Source organism: Fibroporia radiculosa, assembly GCF_000313525.1.
Source record: "Fibroporia radiculosa TFFH 294 genomic supercontigs, scaffold595, whole genome shotgun sequence".
Lineage (NCBI taxonomy): Eukaryota > Fungi > Basidiomycota > Agaricomycetes > Polyporales > Fibroporiaceae > Fibroporia > Fibroporia radiculosa.
The window spans coordinates 1-23,237 of NW_012133225.1; the positions used below are offsets into that span (position 1 = coordinate 1).

The 23,237-nt window shown below is 51.9% G+C and overlaps 7 protein-coding genes across 7 annotated transcripts; 4 read left to right on the forward strand and 3 right to left on the reverse strand.

The window, feature by feature from the left end:
* Nucleotides 1-2,572: 2,572 nt before the first annotated feature.
* On the forward strand, nt 2,573-6,087 carry FIBRA_01342 (uncharacterized protein; the record flags this gene model as incomplete). The annotated part of the gene is made up of 21 exons (XM_012323217.1): nt 2,573-2,826; nt 2,883-2,996; nt 3,049-3,137; nt 3,219-3,428; nt 3,483-3,521; nt 3,583-3,600; nt 3,655-3,685; nt 3,745-3,785; nt 3,842-3,865; nt 3,917-3,940; nt 3,990-4,048; nt 4,113-4,432; nt 4,485-4,590; nt 4,644-4,872; nt 4,926-5,004; nt 5,056-5,066; nt 5,135-5,247; nt 5,306-5,426; nt 5,541-5,617; nt 5,677-5,812; nt 5,864-6,087. 21 exons carry the CDS (start codon nt 2,573-2,575, stop codon nt 6,085-6,087), a joined length of 2,319 nt encoding a protein of 772 aa, XP_012178607.1.
* A 523-nt stretch (nt 6,088-6,610) lies between these two features.
* On the forward strand, nt 6,611-9,638 carry FIBRA_01343 (uncharacterized protein; the record flags this gene model as incomplete). The annotated part of the gene is made up of 8 exons (XM_012323218.1): nt 6,611-7,487; nt 7,542-7,601; nt 7,652-7,742; nt 7,793-8,198; nt 8,252-8,466; nt 8,520-9,067; nt 9,120-9,428; nt 9,487-9,638. The coding sequence occupies 8 exons, from the start codon at nt 6,611-6,613 to the stop codon at nt 9,636-9,638; spliced, it is 2,658 nt and encodes an 885-aa protein (XP_012178608.1).
* Nucleotides 9,639-9,737: 99 nt separating this feature from the next.
* On the reverse strand, nt 9,738-11,102 carry FIBRA_01344 (uncharacterized protein; the record flags this gene model as incomplete). The annotated part of the gene is made up of 7 exons (XM_012323219.1): nt 9,738-9,911; nt 9,968-10,075; nt 10,131-10,250; nt 10,299-10,406; nt 10,459-10,482; nt 10,541-10,876; nt 10,926-11,102. 7 exons carry the CDS (start codon nt 11,100-11,102, stop codon nt 9,738-9,740), a joined length of 1,047 nt encoding a protein of 348 aa, XP_012178609.1.
* A 4,774-nt stretch (nt 11,103-15,876) lies between these two features.
* Nucleotides 15,877-17,146, reverse strand: FIBRA_01345 (uncharacterized protein; the record flags this gene model as incomplete). The annotated part of the gene is made up of 4 exons (XM_012323220.1): nt 15,877-16,352; nt 16,408-16,816; nt 16,868-16,959; nt 17,014-17,146. The coding sequence occupies 4 exons, from the start codon at nt 17,144-17,146 to the stop codon at nt 15,877-15,879; spliced, it is 1,110 nt and encodes a 369-aa protein (XP_012178610.1).
* A 320-nt stretch (nt 17,147-17,466) lies between these two features.
* FIBRA_01346 (uncharacterized protein) lies at nt 17,467-18,259 on the forward strand (the record flags this gene model as incomplete). Its single annotated transcript, XM_012323221.1, has 5 exons — nt 17,467-17,595; nt 17,648-17,812; nt 17,868-18,013; nt 18,070-18,169; nt 18,227-18,259. 5 exons carry the CDS (start codon nt 17,467-17,469, stop codon nt 18,257-18,259), a joined length of 573 nt encoding a protein of 190 aa, XP_012178611.1.
* An 82-nt stretch (nt 18,260-18,341) lies between these two features.
* FIBRA_01347 (uncharacterized protein) lies at nt 18,342-19,804 on the reverse strand (the record flags this gene model as incomplete). The annotated part of the gene is made up of 6 exons (XM_012323222.1): nt 18,342-18,456; nt 18,508-18,588; nt 18,650-18,694; nt 18,757-18,919; nt 18,962-19,370; nt 19,418-19,804. 6 exons carry the CDS (start codon nt 19,802-19,804, stop codon nt 18,342-18,344), a joined length of 1,200 nt encoding a protein of 399 aa, XP_012178612.1.
* Nucleotides 19,805-21,918: 2,114 nt separating this feature from the next.
* Nucleotides 21,919-23,033, forward strand: FIBRA_01348 (uncharacterized protein; the record flags this gene model as incomplete). Its single annotated transcript, XM_012323223.1, has 8 exons — nt 21,919-22,071; nt 22,129-22,157; nt 22,215-22,287; nt 22,342-22,454; nt 22,513-22,553; nt 22,612-22,718; nt 22,776-22,853; nt 22,908-23,033. The coding sequence occupies 8 exons, from the start codon at nt 21,919-21,921 to the stop codon at nt 23,031-23,033; spliced, it is 720 nt and encodes a 239-aa protein (XP_012178613.1).
* Nucleotides 23,034-23,237: the final 204 nt, after the last annotated feature.

The window sequence follows — 23,237 nt, forward strand, 5'->3', positions numbered from 1 at the left end:
CCCCCCCCCCCCCCCCTCTTCATAATCACAGCGACGCGCGGTGCTGACCCCTGCGCGCACAGGCATCGCCGCGGGACTCGGCGTCCGCGCATCGTACAACCAGTACGGGACGACCACGGACATCGTCGGCGGGATCCTCGACGCGTTCAGCAGCGGGATCCTGATCTACACCGGCCTCGTCGAGGTGCGTCCGTTGCGCAGCGCCTGCGGCCGCGGTGCTGATTCTGGCTTGGGTCCGCCGCGCAGCTCATGGCGCACGAGTTTGTGTTCAACAAGGAGATGATGGAGGGCCCGGTGTGGGACCTCGTGTTCTGTCTCTCGTGCATGGTTCTTGGGACGGGCCTGATGGCGCTCCTGGGCAAGTGGGCGTAGGCGGCGGCGCAGGACGCGTTTGCGTGTCTGAGCTGCCAGTGCGTAGTTGTATTTGAGTACTGACGACAACTAGAATGTGTAATGATAAACGTTTGATCGCGCCGCGATCCGGGGAGCGCGCTTAGCTGTGCGCCAGCCACGACGCCCCGAATCCTCCTGCTCTCCATGAACCACTCGAGGCTTTCGTGGGAAGAAGGCTCGCCTCGAGGTTCTCATTTGTGAATGACTTGCCTGGCCGCCGATACTCGTGAATGCGCCGTCACAGCGGACATACATGTGCCACCGCTGCAGAATACTGTAGAACGGCTGCACGATCGCCTTTGCGGTGTGTAGTCTATTAGTGCAGGCGTATGTGTGCCCGGATCGCGGACGGCACCTGAGCCAAAACTAGGGCAGAAACGACAAGGAAACGGCAACAGGTTGCCATAGTGAATTTGAGAGCTGGACTCCGGATGTTGTTCCGGCCTGGGCGAGCCTCGCGCACGTCCGATTTCCAAAAATCGTTGCAGGGCTATGTGCGACACTGCCTGCGATAGTTGCGCGAGTTTGTGCTGTGTCTTGATGTGCGAAAAGGCTGCAACTCCTGACAGATCCTGTATGAACGTCAACGCGGGTTCAGCATCTACGAGGCGCGTCACCCATCGGACACAGTACAGAGCGCCTCGCCTTATTGTTCACATATCGGCGTGGCGCACATGAGATACCACGGCTGGCTGCAGGCTCGGTTGGTAACAAGATAGGTTACAGCCACGCGTATTGCATATACGGAGATGATGTGATTTTTCCAGCTTTCCAACTTCATGGAGTGGCACTGATTACAACATACGACCATGTGGGCACTCACCATGCGACAGTGTGCTTGAGTGTACGGGTGATGCGGGGTGTACGTCAAATATTCGTCAGTGGCGGCCAAGGTTCGTTGGTTATTCAAAGATGGGATCAGAAACTGAGAGGAGGGTATTGGGCGACGTCGGGGAGTCCAGCAGAGACGGATAAACGCAGAGAGCATGTGATTGACGGAACATTGTTGTGGACGCCCTGCTGCACATTGACGACGCTCAGCTGGCACATGGAAGTGCGGTAGGCCCCGGTGGCAGTAGCTGGATCTGATCCCGAGGGACCTCATCCTCCTCATGCCATTATTTATCAGGGCGTGCTGCTGTTGCTTCGAAAGGGCGGCTCCACCTCCTTGTACACGGCCTGACGGGGCAGCCAACCTGGTTTTCCCAGGGACACACATGTTGCAAGCAGGAGCCAAGGGGCACCGGCAGTCATGCGGCGCGCACAGAGGAACATGTGTCGCTGAAGGTTGGAGCTGGAAGCTTGAGCTTGAGCCTTTGGCCAGCATCGGGAACGCAATCAGAGAGACGCGTTCATCAGACGATGAGAGATGTCGGCGCATTTTGAGCGGGCTGACCCTAGGGGCCATCTCCATCCGATAGCAGAGCGCTGTGTGGGACGGTTGCAACCAGGAAACGGGACGGAGGTAGCCCATATGGAAACGGATTGCGCGCCATATGTATGCGCCAGAAAGTCTATGGGGGTCGTCATGTGTGTTGTGGGAGACGCTGATGTGCGAGTGTTGCACGCTTGTCTGCGCAGTAACTGAGTAGAACGATATGAGAATGCTCGTGCGGTCGCCACGGACGAGCGACCTCCGCTCGGGCCCGGGAGGGCATAGTTCCATTTCTGGAGATTCTGCGTCTCGGTCACATGACGTTGGTCGCGTCCGAATGGAACACTGCACTCTCAGCTCTCAGTGCGCATTCAATCATCGACCGCGATGGAATATTTGGACTGGCGAGTGGCGCCTCTCGGTGCGTGACAATCACGGAGCGCACGAGAAACGGAGCGCGTTGCTGGAGGGAGTTCTGGCCGGTGCTGGCGGCATCGTTGCGCGAACATGCATCAGGTGGCATTTTCTGCCTCGTTACCCATCGCAGCTCATGTCCAGTCGTTCACATCAGGCAATCACGAGATGAAGATGGCTCCACTCCGGCATGTCTTGTCCCAGTTCGCTCGGAATGGACGCGGGCAGTGGCCGGGGAAGCAGCCTCGAACGCTGCTGCCAGGGTCCGATACGGGGTGCGACGATTCGCCTCCTTGCTCGCCAGCCTGATCGCCCCACCCGACCCGTCGGGTTCCCTCCTCGTATTTAACACCCACGCCAGATCGTTCCTCTCCTTCACGCAGGCCTGCCATGGCCCCCACACTCCTCCTCCTCGCCTATGGCCTCCTCGCGTCTGCCCCCCTTGCACTCGCCCTAGGCTCCGCATGCTCCACGCCCATCTCTGGCGGCACTGCCGCCGCCGGTGATCCGTTCTGGATGCAGAACATCGACCACCAGGGCACGTCTGCGTTCAACCCTGATCCAAGCACATACCAGGTCTTCCGCAATGTCAAAGACTTTGGTGCCACCGGAAACGGCGTCACAGACGATACGGACGCCATCAAGTACGCATCTTTCACTGCCACGTCGTCCCGTTCCTAATAGGCTACCTATACACCAGTTCCGCCATCTCCTCCGGGAGTAGGTGCGGAGATGCAACATGCTCGTCCTCAACCGTCACACCCGCCGTCGTCTTCTTCCCTCAAGGGACCTATCTGGTCTCATCGCCCATCATGTACGCTATTCTTATATATATCCTGCACAATCACATTCCTCACACAAACCAGTGCATATTATTATACACAGCTTATTGGTGACGCACGAGTCCCTCCGACCATACGCGCCTCTTCGAGCTTCAGTGGCATGGCAGTAATCGGTGAGCACTGCCATCCGATGTCTTCCGTCCTATTCCTGCACTCTTGTGATATCCACTAATTCCCTACGTGGTCCACACTAGACGCGGATCCCTACATTCCGAATGGCTATGGAGCTGAATGGTACAACTCAACCAACAACTTCTATCGCAGTGTCCGCAATTTTGTCATCGACGTCACCGAGATGTCTGCTACTTCGTCAGCAACCGGGCTGCATTGGCAAGTTTCCCAAGGCACTTCGCTGTATAACCTCGTCGTAGAGATGAGCACCGCGTCCAACACTGCACATCAAGGTAAGCCCAGCTCATTCAAAAGATCCGATCATGGCCCAAATTCTTGCCGCGCAGGTATCTTTATGGAAAACGGCAGTGGTGGCTTCATGGGAGGTACGTTCGCCCTTCCTAGAAAGTACGCGGCTCCTGATGTTGGATGGGATCTTCCATGTAGATCTCGTCTTCAACGGAGGTAAGCTTGGATTGTCTTGTCCTAGTCTGGGGAAGCTTTAACCGCCTTTGGAAGGCAAATATGGTATCTGGGTTGGAAACCAGCAGTAAGCCTCATGCTAGCGTCTGAGTACATTTTCTTTTTACCAATTTGACTTGATCTCAGATTCACTGTTCGCAATGTCACTTTCAACAATGCCAATACAGGTAAATCTTCTGCGCTAGATATTTGATAGAGCTGATCCTAACCTGATTGGTCGCAGCTGTCTACATGGACTGGAACTGGGGTACGTTTGAACACCGTGAGCCATAGCGGCTACTGATTAATGTGTTCTTAGGATGGACATTCCAGGACATCACCAGTAAGTATTTCCCAATTCGACGCGGCGTTCTCCTGACATGCGTTTGCAGTTAATAACTGTCAAATTGGCTTCGATGTGCGAACAGGCGGGCTGTCGGAATCCGAGCAGGTGTGCCGCGGCTTCTAAATAATCTCGAAATGACATCGGCTCACTCCCTTATTATCTCTTCTAGAGCGCCGGTGCGGTGGCCATCATCGACGCCACTGTAAGCAACACACCGGTTTTCGTGCAAACCACGGAGGCGTCCACGTCCCTCGCTGGTTCCTTGGTGCTCAACAACTGTCAACTTACGGACGTTCCCACTGCTGTCGGCGTCGCTAATGGCGATGTTGTCCTAGCTGGAGGGACGACCACGATAGCAAGCTGGGGCCAAGGCAATGTCTATTCGGGCACGAATAATGGACACACGTTTGTGCAAGGAAATATCGCCGCCCCTACAAAGCCAGGAAGCTTGCTATCCAACGGCAGGATTTTCGGAAGGACCCGTCCCCAGTGCGTATTTTCCATTGACATCACTGTTCGTTTATTGACCAATGACACACAGGTATGAGAATTATGCTGTTTCTCAATTCGTCAGCGTAAAGAGCGAGGGTGCAAAGGGCGATGGCCATACGGATGACACTGCAGCTCTGCAGTCGACTCTCAACAAGGTAATTTTGACGTATGGGAGTGCAGGAGAACCTCCTAATTACATCCTTGCCAGTACTCGGGTTGCAATATCATCTTCTTCGACGCTGGAACCTATCTCATAACAAGTACCTTGACAATCCCGGCTGGTACTCAAATGATCGGCGAAGCTTGGACTGTCATCATGGGAAGTGGATCAGCCTTCGCAGATCAGAGCAACCCAACCGTTATGGTGGAGGTTGGAGAGTCGGGTTCCTCGGGCATCCTCGAGATCTCCGACATCCTCTTTGTGACGCAGGGACCTAGTAAGTGCAATCCATTGGACACTACAATGGCCTGGTTGAGCATGTATCATCAGCTCCTGGTGCCATCGTCGTCGAATGGAATGTCAACTCCCCATCGCAAGGCGGCGCTGGGATGTGGGACACTCATTTCCGGTTTGTGCATCTGCATCTTCATCCTTGAATGTGTTTCTTATCTTCACTCAGGTTGGGTGGAGGTTAGCTTTTCACATCTTACATTCACCTATCCGAGTCTGATTTTGACATACTTTGCGTCGAAATCAAGCGGATGGCACTAACTTGCAGACTGCTCAATGCCCCCATGGCTCAGACTCAAACTCCTGCTTCGCAGCATTCTTAGCCTTGCATTTGACGTCTGGGTCTAACGCATACCTGGAGGTACTGGTGTCTCGCTCGTCGATGTGATCGATCGAAACTAATCACTCGATTGCCTTAGGGTACCTGGGTCTGGCTTGCTGACCACGACCTGGACAATGCGTCGCAAGACCAGCTCACAATATTCAGCGGACGTGGTATTTTATCCCAGTCCGCAGGACCGGTGTGGATGATTGGAACTGGTATGTGGTTTGCTGGACCATTGTCCGCGCAATTGAACAGTAACGTCATTTTATTGTGCAGCATGTAAGGACTTTTGAGACTAGATATTGGATGATGTTGATCTCCATTTACAGCTGAACATCACACACTATATCAATACAATCTCGCTGGCGCTCAGAATCACTACATGGGCTTGATTCAAACTGAAACGGTGAGGCTTAGATCGCGTACCATCCAGCCTACGCTCAAAACTTGTCATTTTTATTCCAGCCCTACTATCAGCCATCTCCTGCACCACCAAGCCCGTTCTCTATCGAGAGTTCGTACAGCGACCCCAGCTTCCCCTCCGGCCAGACCGCAGCTTGGGCGCTCTATGTCCAAACATCTACAGACATTCTTGTCTTTGGTAGGAACCTCATCTCATTTCCGACTCGTCATCATACTTACCCTTTGTTAGGTGCCGGACATTACAGCTTTTTCCAGAATTATGCACAGACCTGTCTGTCAAGTAACTCATGTCAAGAGCAGATCGTCTCGGTCGACTCCTCGTCTTCGCTCAGCATCTACAGTCTCTCCACCATCGGGTCAACATACCAACTCAGCGTGAACGGAGCAGGGGTCATTTCTCAAAGCTCTAATGTCGACGGACTCCAATCCACAGTGACCGTCTGGACGCAGTGAGGCTAAGAATATTGCTATTTATTGGTGAAATACGGGAGGTGTCTTTTGGGCTTTGATTTCGTTTCGATTACATTACGTCCAGCTGGCTCGATAACGTGTACTACCGCTTCAGAAATATATCCAGTCATTGTTCATGTCGTCCAGTTAACAAAGTCTGCCTTCTGCGCCTCTGCTTTCGAGTTGGAAGGGGCGTCTCGATTTGAAAGTGGGGAAGATCACGTGGGGCCCATTTTCGCGCTCGGACTCGGAATGTGGAGGAGAGGGCCGAGACTCTAGACACGACGCCCGGTACACGTCTTACGGCCATCTTCGTGCGCACTGTGACCCACGCTGGAAAGCTTGTGGTAGGTCTTTGAAACATGCACCGTTCCGGTATGCATCGAGCGCGGTGCCATGTGAGGCCTGGTGTCCGCGCCGCGTCGACTGCTGTCAATCCAGCGGTAAGCATCTGTCCCAGACCCTCCTCACTGATCTCATGGACGGCTAGCCTAGACCACTAGGTAAATGGGAGAGACCGCAGTCGATGGTCTCTTCAGAGGGAAGCGGCGACCTCCTAACGACACCCGTTGCCAGCTCCATCCCACAGAAGAGGAACTGGAGTCGACAGGCCCCTCTCGACTCTGTGAGGTCCACACCTGCGTCGAGCACCGCCGGGCTTGGGAAATGGGCTACCCGCCCTAATCGACAGATTCCTTCCACCACTTGGAATCGCGCTGACCCATCGCCGACATCTGTCGCTTCGACTTTATCTTCCCGGAGAGGCTCCGCTCCTCGCCAGACGACCCCCACTCCGTCCGTATTTGCTCGGGTACCACCTCGCCCGCAGTCTGGGGGCCGTGAGGCGGCTCCTCACCAGTCCCAGAGCAGAGATTCCGCACCGCACCAGGCCGGCAGAGATCCTGCGCCACATCAAGCAACGGGGCCTTCAAGGTCGCAGCGAGCGAACGCACAGCCGTCGTCCTCCGGATCCTCGTTCCTGCGTCAGATACTGCGCAAAGACCGGATTACTGCTGAACTGGACCGTCTCGCAGCTGGAGAGCAGGAGGACGAAGATTTGGTGGAGACAGACAAGCGTAAGACCGTTGTCAATGCCCCTACCCCATTGGAAGATGCGGTAGGAGAGCCGCTAGCTGCTGGTGAGCCTGAGGTGCGGATTCGATCACGGTCCGGCAAGCAAGCGCGCAAGGACTTCAAGGAGCGAGGCTCTATCGTATCGAAGCTGAGTATCGGCGAGGACGTGACTGTGTCCAGGCAGTCGCGTGCGTCCGGTGCCAATGCCGTTAGGGAGAGGGAGAAAAGGAAGAAAGCGGTCAGGAGCGCGAAACCCGTCAACGTGGATATATTCATCCCCAGTGTGGTGTCGGTAGGTAATTTAGCGAAGCTGCTGCATATCAGGTTAGGTAGGTCCCGTTCAATCTTTACTGCGTGATCGACTAGTTCACGCAGGCCGCTAGACACTTTGCGACGGACGATGATCAAAGTTGGCATGGACGCGGAGGCATCGTATGATCATAGTGAGTTTATCTTCTATCTGAGCCAGGCAACTTCATTGACACGAATGTAGTGCTTACATCGGAGTATGCCTCCCTTTTGGCGATGGAGTTTGGCCGAAATCCGGTTGTCAACGATGAGGCCGCGTTTGATATATACCCTCCGTACGTTGTGATGCACACACGATCTCTACACGGTTCTTACCAGCCTAAAGGCCCGCCCATCCGGATCCTGTCACACTCCCTTCCCGACCCCCGGTCGTGACAATCATGGGTCATGTCGATCACGGTAAAACGACACTACTCGATAAGCTGCGTTCTACGTCCGTCGCAAAAGGAGAGGCCGGCGGCATCACTCAGCACATTGGCGCATTCTCTGTACCAGTTGGGACTGATTCTGGTAGCGGCTCGCGAACTATCACTTTCCTCGACACGCCGGGACATGCCGCATTCTCCGCTATGCGCGCTCGCGGTGCCGGTGTAACTGATATCGTTGTTCTGGTTGTTGCTGCAGACGATGGTATCATGCCTCAGACACGCGAAGTAATCGAACTGGTCCAGAAAGAGAAGGTGGGCTTGGTCGTAGCTATCAACAAGATAGACAAGCCGGGCGTGGACGTCGTAAGTACTTTTCCTCAGCTCCTTGATGACGCTCACACGTTCCGGATGCATAGACTAAAGTAGAGCACGCGTTACTGGCCGAAGGTGTCCAGCTGGAGACTTTCGGAGGCGATGTTCCCGTTGTCAAAGTGTCGGGCATGACAGGCCAAGGCCTGGATTCACTTGTTGAGGTCCTTTCCGCCGTTGCGGAAATGCAGGATTTGCGTGCTGAGCGCGGAGGCAAAGTGCACGGTTACGTGCTGGAGTCGAAAGTCCAGAAAGGTCTTGGGTAAGTGGATCGGCTTTCGGCATTGAATGGCTCTAAATCTTGGTGCATCACAGACCCGTTGCGACGGTCTTGCTCCTCCGTGGCTGCCTGAAGTCGTCCGACCACCTCATCGCTGGCATGAGTCACGCCAAGGTGCGCGTACTGAGCGATTCCAATGGCAAGTCGGTGAAAACCGCTTACCCTGGAATGGCAGTGACAGTGTCCGGGTGGAAGGAAGTGCCGAATGCAGGAGACGAAGTACTGAACGGTACCGAGCAAGAAGTCAAGAAAGCCCATGCTAACCGCCAGCGGAAGGCTGAGATGGAAGCGACTCTGGGTGATATGGAGGTCATCAACGAGCGGCGGCGGCTTGAGAGGGAGCAACGAGAAAAAGAGCCAGAGGCAGAAGACACTGAAGTCTCTGATGCCCCCTCAAGTGGTAGCCAGCAAGCAGGACCGAAGGAGCTCAGGCTGATCATCAAGGCAGATGTCAGTGGGAGTGCAGAGGCCGTTGCGGGTGCTCTACAGGGCATAGGCAACAACCTAGCTCGTGTCAAGATTGTAGCGACTGGCGTGGGGGATGTCGTTGAATCGGATGTCATGAGGGCTAAAGCCGTGGAGGGTCAGTCCGCCGTTCGTTTGATAGAGCAGTGATCTAATTAACTTTTACACAGGAATGATCGTCGCATTCTCGGTAGGCATTCCACGCCCTGTCCAGGCGACGGCTGCATCGCAACATGTCCCGTGTCTATCCTCCACCATTATTTATCGTCTCATGGATGAAGTGAAAGACCGCGTCATCGCTCTCCTGCCCGTTAACGTTGAGAAACGGGTGTCGGGAGAAGCAAACGTGCTGCAGTTATTTGAGATTCATCTGAAGGGGAAGAAGACGATGAAGGCGGCTGGTTGTCGTGTATCAAACGGGCTGATCGAGAAAAACAAACTTGCCCGAGTGGTGCGGAACGGGGAAGTTTTGCATGAGGGTACGTACTTCATTCGCCTACCTTCTTATATCCTATACTCAAAGCTCTCATTTGCTAGGTCGTATTGGAACTCTGAAACATTTAAAGAAAGACATTATGGAAGCTTCGAAGGGGGTTGAGTGTGGCATGGCTTTTGAACGCTTTGATGAGTTACGCGAGGGTGACTTAATACAGGTCTATCAAGAAATAGAGACACCAGGTAATCTGTAGTGACAATAGAAGCCGCAACCCCTGGCCATCCTGGATCGCTAGAAATACACTAGAATATAGTAGATTACGTTCACATTGCATGTCACCCCACCTCATCTACTAAGCATAGTTCGCGTTTGCTTTGTTTACATCGTCGAGTATGATTTCCTTCCCGCCTATAGTGCCCGTTCTGCCGCCAACACCAAACGTAAGGCTAATTGGACCGAGATCCTTGGTTGTCTTCTCGAGAATGGCCCAACTTCTAGTGTCTTGTTTCTTCAAAAGCACCTCCACCTAGTATGGATGAAACTCAATCACATACATTCGGCAAAAAAATAAGACGAACCAACCTTTGTGCCGTAGAACTTGTAGCTAGATGCGGATGCATCTACTGGACCAAAAAGTTCTAGTGACTTGCGAAAGCGCTTTGACGCAGGAAGGTACAAGTCGAGATGAATCTTAGGCAAACATCATCAGTGGAGGACCAGTTGATAGAATCGGACCAGACCTTACAGCATTCTCCTCAATCTTCACCGTGCTACGACCTTCGTCTGCTTTTTTTGCAAAGACGGATACATGTACTTCGCGTGGAGTCTGATAATGATCAATGCGGCAGTCGGTGAATTGTTCAGACTGCACATTTGTTAGCTGCTGCTCCAGATGCCTGTGTCACCGAATTACCTCCGACTCCCGGTTTATGGGCACAAAGACGTGACGTCCAGTTTTACACCCTTCGATCTTAAGGAACTCGTCGAACTCTAGAACTCGACGTTTACAACAAAGATACCCCTCGAGGCTACCGATGAGTTCGGTGAAATGAAGGGGTTAAATACAAGAATACCTTGCTTCCTTCGTGGAATATGGGCTGTATGCATGTGCATTTAGCACATCGAAGATTGAAAGGAATGCAAAGTCGGACTTACGGTCTTTGGGTGGTATGTACACAGCGCTCCCGGGCCATCCCCGACTCGATTGATATCATCACTCTCGAACACAGTTTTACACCCGTTCCGCTTGCAGCTTGTACCTGGCTGGACCGGGACTGACAGATCGTCTTCGTCCTCTACAACTGGCGCGGGGGGTGCTGTAGTAACAGGCGGTTGAGCCTTCAAAGGGGGCATGGCTGATTCAGACGGTCCCGATACATAAGTCTCTGTAATAGTCTGAGACTCCGTCATCTTGAGTTCTACATTCGCTGACGACGATTTGGGGGCCAACACCTCCGGAACTTCGTCCGTATGTGGACCTCGCGCGCATCCCTTAACAAGGATTAAACGAAGCTATATATTTGTTTGAGAAGAAACGTACCGGAAGTTTCATGAATTCATCAAAATCAAGCACCGGTTTGTTTACATCTGAGCAGCACGACCAAGACTTAAGACCCTCGTGAAATATAGGGCCACCAGGATGATAGGTGCAGCCATCAGAGGCATTATCCTCAACATTATAGTCCTTTCCACAACCACGACGAGTGCAGCAAGGCATGATGAGTCGATTTGAGATGAAAGAACAAGAGAGCCTTTTGGTGCAATGCCGCGCCAGACCTGCCGAGGCGACATCGCGATCGATCGAAACTCTCAGAAAATTCCAACCTTACAACAGCCACCCTTTCCTATAGCAGGAAATGGACCCTTTACATGATTGGACCATTTTTACTTTACAACCTAGTGGAAGGCTTGATGAATGCACCTTTTGCAGCTTTGGGAAGGATGAGAAATTAGATTCCCACATGGTATTATTTGAACTCTTGTTGCACAATTTTAATCCCTTTCATATGCCTTTTGATGGCATTGAAAGGATGATTTATGTAGTAAGTTGCAATGCATCAGTACCTCTACCTGCTAATGGTGTCATCATAAGATCGACCATTGCCAGGAAAACTTGAGGTCAGGTTCGTTCTTGTCGACTAATGTCATGTTGGGGACAGAATACATATACTGGTGCCGACTGCAATTTACATTCACGAGAGCGCCATGGTCGCTACTGACCCGGTTTGTGATATTGGGCGCGACTATCACTGATTCAGACACCGAATTACCCATGAACGCACGACTGGAAACATACTATACCGCCAGATATCGCCACGTTCAGTAGGACCGGGGAATACAGCATCCGGTGCGAGCACTGGTTGTGACGTACGTATTCATAAGGATAACACGTACGAGACGCAATTAATTTGGGGGGTGGGGCGGGCATCTCCGCTTAATGAGACACTGGTCCTGCCGGAGGTTGACCACTGGGGTGAAAGTACCGCGACTTCAATTATTTTCCGTAGCGGGAACATTCACTGAAGCATAGAATTTCAATTCATTTGTACGATGGTTCTACAGGACCGTTGTGGATCGACTTACGTCCCTTGCTTCAAGTCCCTCAAAGGAACTTTGAGTACTTGAATTGGGAGATCATGACCAAGGGCCGCATGCCAGCCCTTGTCTTGAGACAAGTTCATCATTGAATGGCCATTGGTCTTCTGCGCCACAGCACAGGCTAGACCTTGGTTTTACGTCGGAGGCCGACAAATTCAATCCTTGGTGCAGCTTGAAACCTCTGGGAACAAAACAATGTCAGCACTAGCTAATGCCGGGAGTTCCAATTTCACCTTCCGAAGGGCACTGTGAGATGACACGATGAGACAGGGCCCGCGGCCCAGGTAGAAGATACGTATACGTCCCCAGACACATGCGCAGCAGTGAGACCAACCGGGTCGTGGGTACCTCCCACCCCACGACAGTTCAGAAACAGAACAGTGTGTGGGATATATCCGTGGCATCTCCACACAGGTCACCGGTCCAGAGCATGAATGCGTAATCGGGCGTTGGTGAACGCACCTCGAGGACATGGGACAGCGGTGATTGCACGGCGATGTGAAGCTACCAAAGTTCATGTTTATCAATTCAATTTTGGTAGTTGACTGATATGCTTCAATCTCGCATGTCTGAGTTGAATACGTACGAACAAAAAACTACTCCGTGCCTCCCGCTCCTCAATAGATTGAATTTAGCATTAATTGATATCTACTGAAGGCTTTGTCATCTGTGCCTTTAAATAGATACTTTCTGGGGTATCCACGCGGGCAACACGCGATTATGCCAGCTTCATATCGAGTGAAAAAGACTGTCTGGAGTGCAATACTGTTTCATGTGAAACGTTGTTCTATGGATAAAATTGGACGGCGCACCTTCAGAACTTCAAAACACATTGGCACATAGAGAGTGGGCCGGGAGTTCCAAATGCTGAGGATCGCACCAACAAAGGTGCATCATTGCCAAAAAGAGTGAGTCTACCGAGAAGAGAGAGTTATTGCCATGTTTCACGGAAAATTATTCTGTTGGCAGTCATTCGCGCCTGACACGTCTCCCCTCTGGTGGTCTTCTAAATATGACGAACTATTGGGCGGCAAGAATCAGATTTGATGCCATTGAGACAGCGAACAGACTACGCCATGGAGTCCAGACAAGGATGAACTATACCTGATAGGCGCAATGCACGATCAGACCGGTCGCTCAGATTAAGCAATGTGGTAACTTACTCCTCTCGTTTCAGAACCGTCTCTGCGAAAATATAGGCCCAGGATATTCGGCGTGTTTCATAATTGTAGTCGGGGTAGGCCAGAGAGAACATCAGTATCAGGAACACAGGCAGCTTCCTGGGAGTATATTGAACCAGCGACCCTGCGCTTCTGGTGTCATCGTGGAGAAGGGCGTAAGAGAGGAGAGATCAAAGTTCAAGGGTGGTCCTGGTGCCCAGACAGCATCGGACGATGTATTCCGGTTTCTGCCTAGTATCAACAGGACATAAAATTCATAATGATCCAAGGCTGGCGTCTGCCTGAGCCAAACGCCGATAGATGAACCCTTTGGGTCATTGAGGACGCGGATACGGCTGCAAATATTAGCGCTCAGTGACACTACGAACAACGTTGGCATATGGTAGACAGACCAAGTCATGAGTTCCCCCCCTGCATCTCGACTCCCCGTCCATTGATGCTGATAGGTGGTATCCGTCACCGGAACGGCCCCGCCGCGTCGTCGTTGCTGCGAGAACGGTATCTCCACCGATGTCTAGAAGCCGGGCAAGATGAGGGCACGATGCGATATGGGAACATTTCAGACCGCGTGAGTCGGTCGCAGATCGACATGGAACGGCTAGTTATAGCTAGAACGACCTCAGTCATATTAGTAGTGGTTCTCATCGCGATGGTGCAGAGTAGCTATCTTGGGGACAGAGCCTGAGCGAGTATGAGGGCCAATTCCTGAACCAGCAAGGACTCTTATCGGATGACATGAGGATGCAATATTCAGTGGTAGAGTACCTGGATGAGCCGAGCAGGCGTCGCGGCCGTCTCTGCCTCCGACAACTCCGCGACTTACCGGAATTCGAATCATTGGCAGCCTCGACATGATCAGGTCACCGTTGGATGAGTTTCACTCGTTGTCACGGTGCTATTAATTCACTTGCACGAAACGAAAGACTGATGTGTAGATTATTGTGCACATGCTAGACTTTCGATTCGATACGTTGACAAGTGGAGCTTCGAGGAGGGGGCTTGACCAAGGCTTGACATTGGATATTCTGTCATCGACGTAGAATCTGCTGAAAACAATTGTCATCTCCCTGAACATGTAGCTGCTAACAACCGGGGAACACGATCCAGAATCGTCAGGTATACTATATAGTTTGTTTCGAGACACGACGTACCCGCGTACTGGCACAGCTCCCACTGTCGCTCGCTCGCCTATCACCTTCAGTTCTTTGGTCAGGACGTGACGCGTTTTCCTCGCAGCTGGTTCGTTCTCTCGCTATATTCTATAGATGCGCCTGGAACGTGTTGATGAGGTTTTGCTTTGTAGATAGACCGCCTGTAATCAAGCCTAGGACCGCCGACATGACATTCTACACTATCACTTGTAAACGTTATGACAGGTGGTAGTGTATTCTGCATATACGAGGGTACGGCTCGTTGGGCATTGAATCAGTGCATCATTCAAGTTCCTGCATTTAAGCAAAACTTGTCTGACGGTAAGCCTCGTTGTGTTCCGACTCGAATGTCTTGTCAATGCAACATTGCACCGAGCAGTGATCAAATTCAAGACACCCTACAGAAACTGTACGCTTATAAGTCACAAGGAGGTCGTCCTAGGCATCAGATCATGTATCAACACATACCATTATGCTAGAGATGTTCACCCTCACTTCGAATCGGTGACGTATGTGCGGAATCAATGCCCTCCCCACTGACACGCGTATCCATCGTTTCACTACAGAAGTACGTCCAATACAAGACGGTTTCTTCCTCCGACAAACCGATTTCAAATCTCTAGCAAGTGGAAGTCGTCGAGACCCTGCATTCTCGGCTCGTCGAGCGAGCAAAGCGCTGGCAGGCATGCTGCCGTATCACAATTGCGCACATCCTCCAAATTGGCTAGAGCTCCTAACATCCTGGAGTAAGATATTCTTGCGGTGGCGGATCGACCACTACCACATCCGCAAGCATGAAATTCAGACCGGAGTAGGATCAAGATGGATCGTCGCTCACTCGGAAGAGTGAGAAAGGGAGGTTCTTGTTAAAGTCGGGTACGTGGGACTGTTATGATAAGTCCCTGGTTGACAACAATTACAGAATTCTACTCAGCAACCCAGCGAACTCAGGAAAGCCCGCTCACATTCTTGGTAGTGTATTGAGACTGTTCGGGTTCATTTACTCCATCACATGGACTCACGCGTTTGAACTTGGACCCATGTGCACGGATCAATCAAAGAGGCAGTAATCGGACGATCCTCTTTAGATTCAGGTTGAAGTCCACGCTCCGTCTGACGCTCGCTGTGGCCTAGGTTCACTTTGCAAAAAGCTTCGCGGCAACGACTTCTCACCGCTCGCATTGTCAAGTTCAACACACCCGCCCCTCACTTCGTGTACTGAGAGCATGTTTCACGTTCTCGGGAGAATCTACACACGTCCTCCACCCTATCGCTGCGGTTCCTACAAAACTCTAATTCTTCTTGGCCAGGCCGCGAGGCTGTTATCCTAACACATGTGCAATGTTATTCAAAGAAGACTTCCAGACGTCTGTGAAGGCTTGAAGGCCAAGCAAACTCAACGCCGTCAATCCGCTATTGAATTGAGGGATAACTTAAAGGCAAGGGCATAGGGCCAGGCCATCTGGTCGTCACACTACAGACTGGAGATGCATGTGAATTCAGATTACGGTATGCAAAACGACATATGCAAAGCGACATCCAAGGGCAGCTAATGTTGCAGTTACGAGAGCCCCGGACCAAACGCTTCCCATACCAAAAACCCGATTCCCCAAGGACCCACACGAGCCAACGTACGGGATGCGGAATGCAGTCTACGACGGAGTGGTGATAGAGACGAATCCTCGTGATGTATGGCGTGAGCAGTATCTTCGAAGAAAGACTTCAATCCGTCTTCACGCAACCTTCTTACTAAAATCATTGCAACTGAATGTCTTTCCGAAACAGGAGCAAGTCGGCCAATGTGTACGGCTTTCCTGGCCATGTCCCAGGGGCGGGATACCACCTCATATGCCAACCCTGCGATGGCTCCGCCCGTGACGAGGGTGGTGGCGTGTGCAACTCGGGGTATTTGACTGCGCAGATGGCCTGGTACTTGATTCTGTGCTTCGGAAGATGATATCATATCTTGTGTCATCGTTTTTGTCTCTGTAGCGGCCCGTCTTGTGAGTTCGAATATCGAGAAAAACACGGCAAATCCTTGGGAGCATTCCTACATCAGAATGAGGTTTATCATCGCCGCAAAATATCTTACCACAAATGTCCTTTGCGCAGCCCCAGCCCCACCCATCCCAGCCACGGCCTGCCATTTCACCAACCTCCCGCATCCACTCGCGTACTTGACGAGCGTCTTGTACTACTTCAATCCGGGGCTTCGAGGCCTGCACCTGAGTGCCACGAAACACTTCTTTCCAGGCATGCGACCAACCTCGTGCAGAAGAAGAGCCACCTTCGATCGCGAGCCGGACGTTCTCAGCCGGAGCCGCCACGAGCGCCTGCATACCGCCAGCGGACGCGCCCGATACTGCCGCTAGCATGATGGGGCTACTAGAGAGGTGGTTCTCCAGGGCATCGGAGACGGTAGAATATGTTGACCATAATACAAATCCTAGGACACCATTGACTAGCATGGGAGGCACGAAGTGTTTCGGAATAACCGTGAACTGTGCGGGCAAGTGTCAGAATGGGTTACTGCCGCAGAAGGAATCACTAACCCCTTGCTGCTTGACGAGCCAAGACAGATACTGAGGAGTGAGCGACTGGCCATGGTAGTTTGCGAGACGTTTGAGTGTTTGCCAGCCGTTGACTTATCGATGCCCATGAGCTGGAGTTCAGAGGCTGAGTAAGAAACGGAGAGCACCTTTTGAAGGCCGGAAGAGCCGGACGGGACGGGAAAAGTAGAGAGCAAGACTACGGGTTGCAGTCCGGGCAAGCGCAGCGTAAAGGGAGTTCCCTTGGTCTGGAGTAGTGTCCTGCAGAGGAGAGGCCGACATGCTCTGCCCAACGCGTCGCGCCAACTGGGGTGGCCCGGAGGTTGCCGGGATCCCGATACAATCGTCGCGGCACCCAGCTCAGGCTATGATCGTTGCTAGCATCGAGCACCGTTTGCGGCCTCATGCTGATAATGCAACATATCGCGCGTTGTTCCAGCAAGTATGCCTGGTGCTCTGGTTATCGATGTGCTTTTTCTCGTTCTATAAGCTCTTCAGTTCCATCTCGAGGTCTCCCTCCCGACTTTCTCTTGTATCCGCATTTTTTCAATATATCCGAACAACGTATTTTGCTTACGGCCGCTCTCGAGAAGCTTGATTCGATGGAGAGCAGACAAATTAGACGTCGCAGGAAAACTTTACCTGTTAGAGAGAACCCCCTCCAACCTGGGGATAGGGCGGAGGACGTCCAGACCCTCTTTCTCCCCGATGATTTCTACACTTTCCAAGAGGTACGTGCTGCCGTAATAGCTGGCCTTGCATGCGTCTTATTATCTGCACAAGGGGCACTATGATGGAGTCATCAAACGCTTCCGGGAAACACATGTCACAGCGTGGCCAACAGACGTGGCAGGGCTGCACACGGTGCTTTCCCGCCTGCAAGGTCTCTTTCCCAGCCAAGATACCCAAACGCATCTTCTGCATCTTGCTGCGGATGGCGAAATTCTTGTACGTCTGCTTACGAGCTCGGCAATCTTCTATTGGTCGTCTAACCTTTTGGAAGCCCCACGTCGATAATGTTGGTGCAAGTGGTTCTTGGATCCTGGGCGTGAGTCTAGGAGCATCACGCATCCTGCGACTGGAGAACACCGAGAACCAGCATGAAGCATTTGACATCCCCCTGATCTCTGGAAGCGTCTACGTCCAAAAGTGAGCGCCTTCGCCGTGTTCGACACTTCGGCGCTCATGTTCATGTGCATCTCAAGATATTCTGTTCGCTACGGCTATCAGCACTCCATCCTGAACGACGGCTTCCTTAACGGCACTCGGTACAACGGAGGCCAGCGACTCAGTATCATTGTCCGGGTAAGTGGCATGCTCCGCATGGATGTCCATATGCTACATGATTCTTGTCCTACGCAGGATTGCCTGCCTACTGTACAAATTCCAGGGTAGCTACGATCTGCCAGGACAGCATGCGTACCCTGGGTACAATCGATACATAGATTGTACAACCTACTGGGTCATCTACTTTTGCTCATGACATACGACCCATCAGCGCATCCCCTAACAACCACAGAATTTGCGGAGTAGCCTCCAGAACAGCAGAAATAAGCGGCACGATGCCGATGGTATATCGGCGTTTCGGATATCTGATGCCAGCATACGTAAGACTATGCCGAATCAGACATGTTATCACTTACGGTGTGGTCGCAATGTATTGCACCAGATCGATGATCTCTTGCGGTTGTACAGCGAAGTGTCGTAGGGTATCTAACGGAGAGCTATTTTTTGGTCGCGAAATCTAAATGCAGGTTTGCAGGATGCTGTCGAATGCATGCTCACCTGAATAGGAGAATTTGCTGAATCATCCGAATTGTGGCCTGGATCCTGTTGCAATATGGCTAGTCTAGGTACAGAGTTGACAAGGTCAATGATGAAAGTGTACTTACCCCGATTCGTTATTTGATGAAACTTTACTCCCGCTAGGCAGCGCCGCGGATTCACCAGCATGAACTATCGAGACATGAACACCTAAAGGCGCCAGTTCGCGGCTCAAGTATCGAGACAATGATTGATGTGTTCCATGCAGAGGAGACAGACTTCCTGAAGGTACTGGATTGAGTCATCAGATATCTCTAGATCGGCATGGCTCACGGAAGACATTGTCTCTACACTCCGATATCATGACAACTCGCCCAGAAGACGCGACAAGGGAGTCGAGACAGTTCTGAACGACGAGGACAGGTTCAGTGACCGCCCATTTGAAGCTATCGTCCCACGATTTCATCGTATCCGTGTCGATCACATTCCAATCTCGCCGCTGTGAACTAACATTGGCATGGTGGGCTACGTACGAAGCGAAGCTGTCTTGCACGAACTGCGTCTGTGGGAGGAGCATTATGACATTGACAAGTCGCAGCGAATGCGTGCCACAGTACGCATGAATGGTCTCGAACACATGCGCATGTTGTGATGTGTCCCCTAGATCCAAGGAGATGGGAGCAATAAGACCCCACGCAGTGTTTCCTGATTTCTTTCGGACCTTGTGCCATTCGTACATGAGCTTAGGATCGATCAGTAACTTCACGGAATCAATGCGCCACGCCTCACCGAAGAGACGCTTGTACTTCCGTCAGAATGAAGACCATGCCTGTCCTGCCGGCAGAGGGTGAAGACGGTGTAACCGAGTTCCGAGAATCTGAACGAGACATGTTTGCCGATGTCTGCCAGGGCGAAGCCGTAATTGATCGAGACGCTAACGAGGAGCATGAGAGACTTGTGCAGCATACCTTCGTCTGCACCGATGACTACGATTGCACACTCGTGGGGGTTGTACACACCACACGGCTTGACTGCCAGGAGTCGTGCGCAGAGCTGGAAGAGACGCGACTCGAGACGCCCGTATGTAGCCAGTGTGCGATGGAGAATGGACAAGCAGACGTAAAAAGCCACGGCAAAGACGGATGTGGCCACACGTCTGGGAGAGAAAGACGGCATGGTGGCCGCGCGCTGGGATGCAGCAGATCGACGCGACCGAGTCGCAGCCTCAGGAGGCGAGCGCGTGGATCTCGATCTCAGCCCGGATCGCAGCCGCGCGAACCTCCTCTGCCCAAATCCGATCTCCGAATCTCCTCCCCGTCCCGAGTGGCTCACCGTTGCCGTCTCGTGCATCGTCCTGCTGTCCTTTCCTAGTCCTCTCTCTTGCCACATGCTGCTGCACCCGTTCCTGGCTTTACGTTCTCCTCAATGCACCCGGCCCCGGGTATGGATACTAGCAAGGTGACACTTGCCCATCCATGTTGCACTTGTGCCGCCATTGCCTTCTCAGTAGACCCGGCTGCAAGCCGGACGCTTTATCCACCAGGTTGGCGTGGGCTTCGAGGAACAGTCTTCTCGCCTGGCAGTCTAGCACCAATGCCTCATGGACCGTGCTTGATGCGCAACATCCTACTCCGCATGGTGCACCACCCAATTTAAACAGATTCTACGTCACCTACCGAGGGCGGGACATGGGCGGAAATAGATATTGTCCGGTTGTTTGATCCCTGCGTAATCAGTCTGCACTGAAAGGCAAGTATGTAGTCGAGGACCGGTGATGCCTTCACATTTGTTTTCCCGACCGTCATCAAACAGGCCATTCACGCCCTGTGCAGCCCTCGTCGCTTAGGATTCGCCGATATATGTAATTTAGTATGGGAATCTGCCTTTTCCAAGCCAGCGACATTGTCCGATTCATGCGATGATATGCCCCCTCAGGCATATGAGAGCACATCGACCAAGTCCAGACCTTGCCTCGCCACGTAGAATGTTTTCGCAGATCTGGGGTGGTTTCATTTTTGGTACAGTACAAGTAAAAAACGTCCCGCCAAACTCTATGATGGTATCGAGTCCATAGGCCAATACATAAATCTACACACCGATAGGAGAAAAAGTCTAAAAGACAGAGAGCCGGGAAAATATGCTTCGGCGGTCATCACATAGTCCAAAATGTCTGTAGAGTTCATAGTCAAGTCCGGGGCGAGAGAATTATGCCACTCTGGTGAGAACGGTGATTCTGTATGACGGAAATATAAATACCCGATGGATCAATGGTTGAGAGAAAGAGACTAGACTGACGGGATTTTAACGACAGTGCCAGCACCTTCGACTCTGATGACAGCAACTTGCATGTTCTGTCGGCAATCGTCAGGACTACAGATGCGACAAAGGAATTGTACGAACGCCCTCCACTGTCTCAATTGCTTGTACGGTTCCGTACCGAGTGCGATCATTCTCGTAGAATACGACGCGAGTACCGGGCTAAAGTGGTGAGCTTATAAGATTATTCACTCGAGGGAGGGCACTCACTGGGAAATTGTCCATTAGTTGCGTGGACGCACAAGTTGTCGCGGCGGACCTGGGGATTGGGGGAGTGGCATAGAGCACAATACAGTCTTTATATAAAGTGATACTGAGATGTCTTGAACCAACCTTCTAAGACGTGGAATTGGTCATGACGTCGAGACACATAAGTTCAAAAGAGCATCGGTTATGGTGGTAGAAGATCTCTCTCGACAAGACAATTTCGCACACAGAAGGAGCTAGATTTGAGGGAACGCGTTGCATGAAAAGCAGGGCAAGTTCCTAGTCTGTACAGATCCCCAAAGCTCCTATACAGCTTCGCGGGAGAATTTCGATATGAACAGAAGGGCATGGCGAGTAGATGGGTGATAGAAGCGGAGGCCACGAGCTAGTCGCTCGTACGTAAATTACTGGACTGAAAGCACGCAGCAATGCATCAGCGGCAATTCATATTGATCCTGGGTTCGGGGGCCTAGGTCCTAATGTTCAGGGAGGCATTCCAGCTGTCTCTGTGTGATCAGCCCAACGGGAAGCAGCTTGACTGTGGTGAGCGAAGCAGTGTGCGGGCCCTGAGTGCCCAGGAGTTGACATTACTGTGAGACAGGGATGCCAGGGCAGAGAGCGTGAAATGTATCACTTGTGGAAGAGGAGGATACAACACAGTCAACGTCGGCGCTTGAAATGTAATATACGATTATGTAAGGCTAGATCTGAGCTTTGATTGGTACGCTACGCTGAACTGGGTAGCACTGTCTTGGGAGGCGACCACTATGCCATCACAGACCTTACCACCCAGAGCAGCACCTCCCCGTCATGACATGTCTGTTGTTCTTGTCACAGGATCGTATGACCATGACATCCGCTTCTGGGAGGCTTGGAGCGGTATATGTTCTAGGACTATTGTGAGGAAAGAGGAATCCGGTGTCAGCGTTCCAGCTATTTTACCCTGAACCGACTACCATGCTGACCGTTGGTCACAGCAAGTCAATCGTCTTGCTATTTCGCCCGAGTGAGTAATTACCCTTGTACGTCCGTCTTTCGACTGACCCCTCCTCGCGCAATCCAGCAAGCGCTTGCTGGCTGCTGCCGTTCATAAGAAGATAAACATATATGAAGTAGGCAGCACTTCATCTACTCCCGTGAGCCTTTCTTAAGAACCCAGTGGAAAATGGCACTTCAACTAACATACACAGCTCATCGTCTTCGAAGGACATAATTCCAACATTACATCGGTGTCTTTTCACAGCGAGGGCAAATGGCTAGTGACGGGAAGCGAAGATGGCACTATCAAGATCTGGGATCTCCGGTTAGTCGAGTAACTTCCAACCCATAATTCCCCGATTGAAATCACCGGCCCATGGTAGAAGCACCCATTTGCATCGGAATTATGACAACGAGGCTCCAGGTGCGCTTTGATCTTCAGCATCCGGAACAAGGCGCTGTAGCTAACAATTTCATATCAGTGAACGATATTGTAGTGCACCCGAACCAAGGCGAACTCATCTCGTGTGACCAAGCCGGCAGAATCAAGCAGTGGGACCTGTCGGAAAACATCTGTACGCATGAACTGGTGAGTTCTCTTGCTATTGCTCGACCAAAGTCGGTACAAAACTAACCCTACCCACAGACGCCTGCAGGTGACACACCCATGCGCTCGATCAGTCTTGCCTCTGATGGTTCTTGCTTGGTGGCGGGTAACTACAAGGTCTTTTTGAGCTTTTTTACTTGATGCATATCCTGATGACGGTCTTTGGTTTAGGGAAAGTGTTACGTTTGGAAGATCAACGAAGAGAAATCGGATCTGCCTAGGTTTCAGGCAGTCACTAAATTCCAAGCGCATAACAAGTATTTGACCAGATGTTTACTAAGTCCCGACGTGAAGTAGAAACTCTTGATCAATCGAAACTTTAAAGGGCTAATCAACAATGAGCGTCGCAGATATTTGGCAACGTGTTCCGCGGATACGACGGTGAAGATCTGGTCGTTGACGTCCAATTATGAATTTCGATTAGAAAAGGTTCTCCAGGGACATCAGAGATGGGTATGGGATTGCGCATTCAGCGCAGACTCAGCATATCTGGTAACAGGT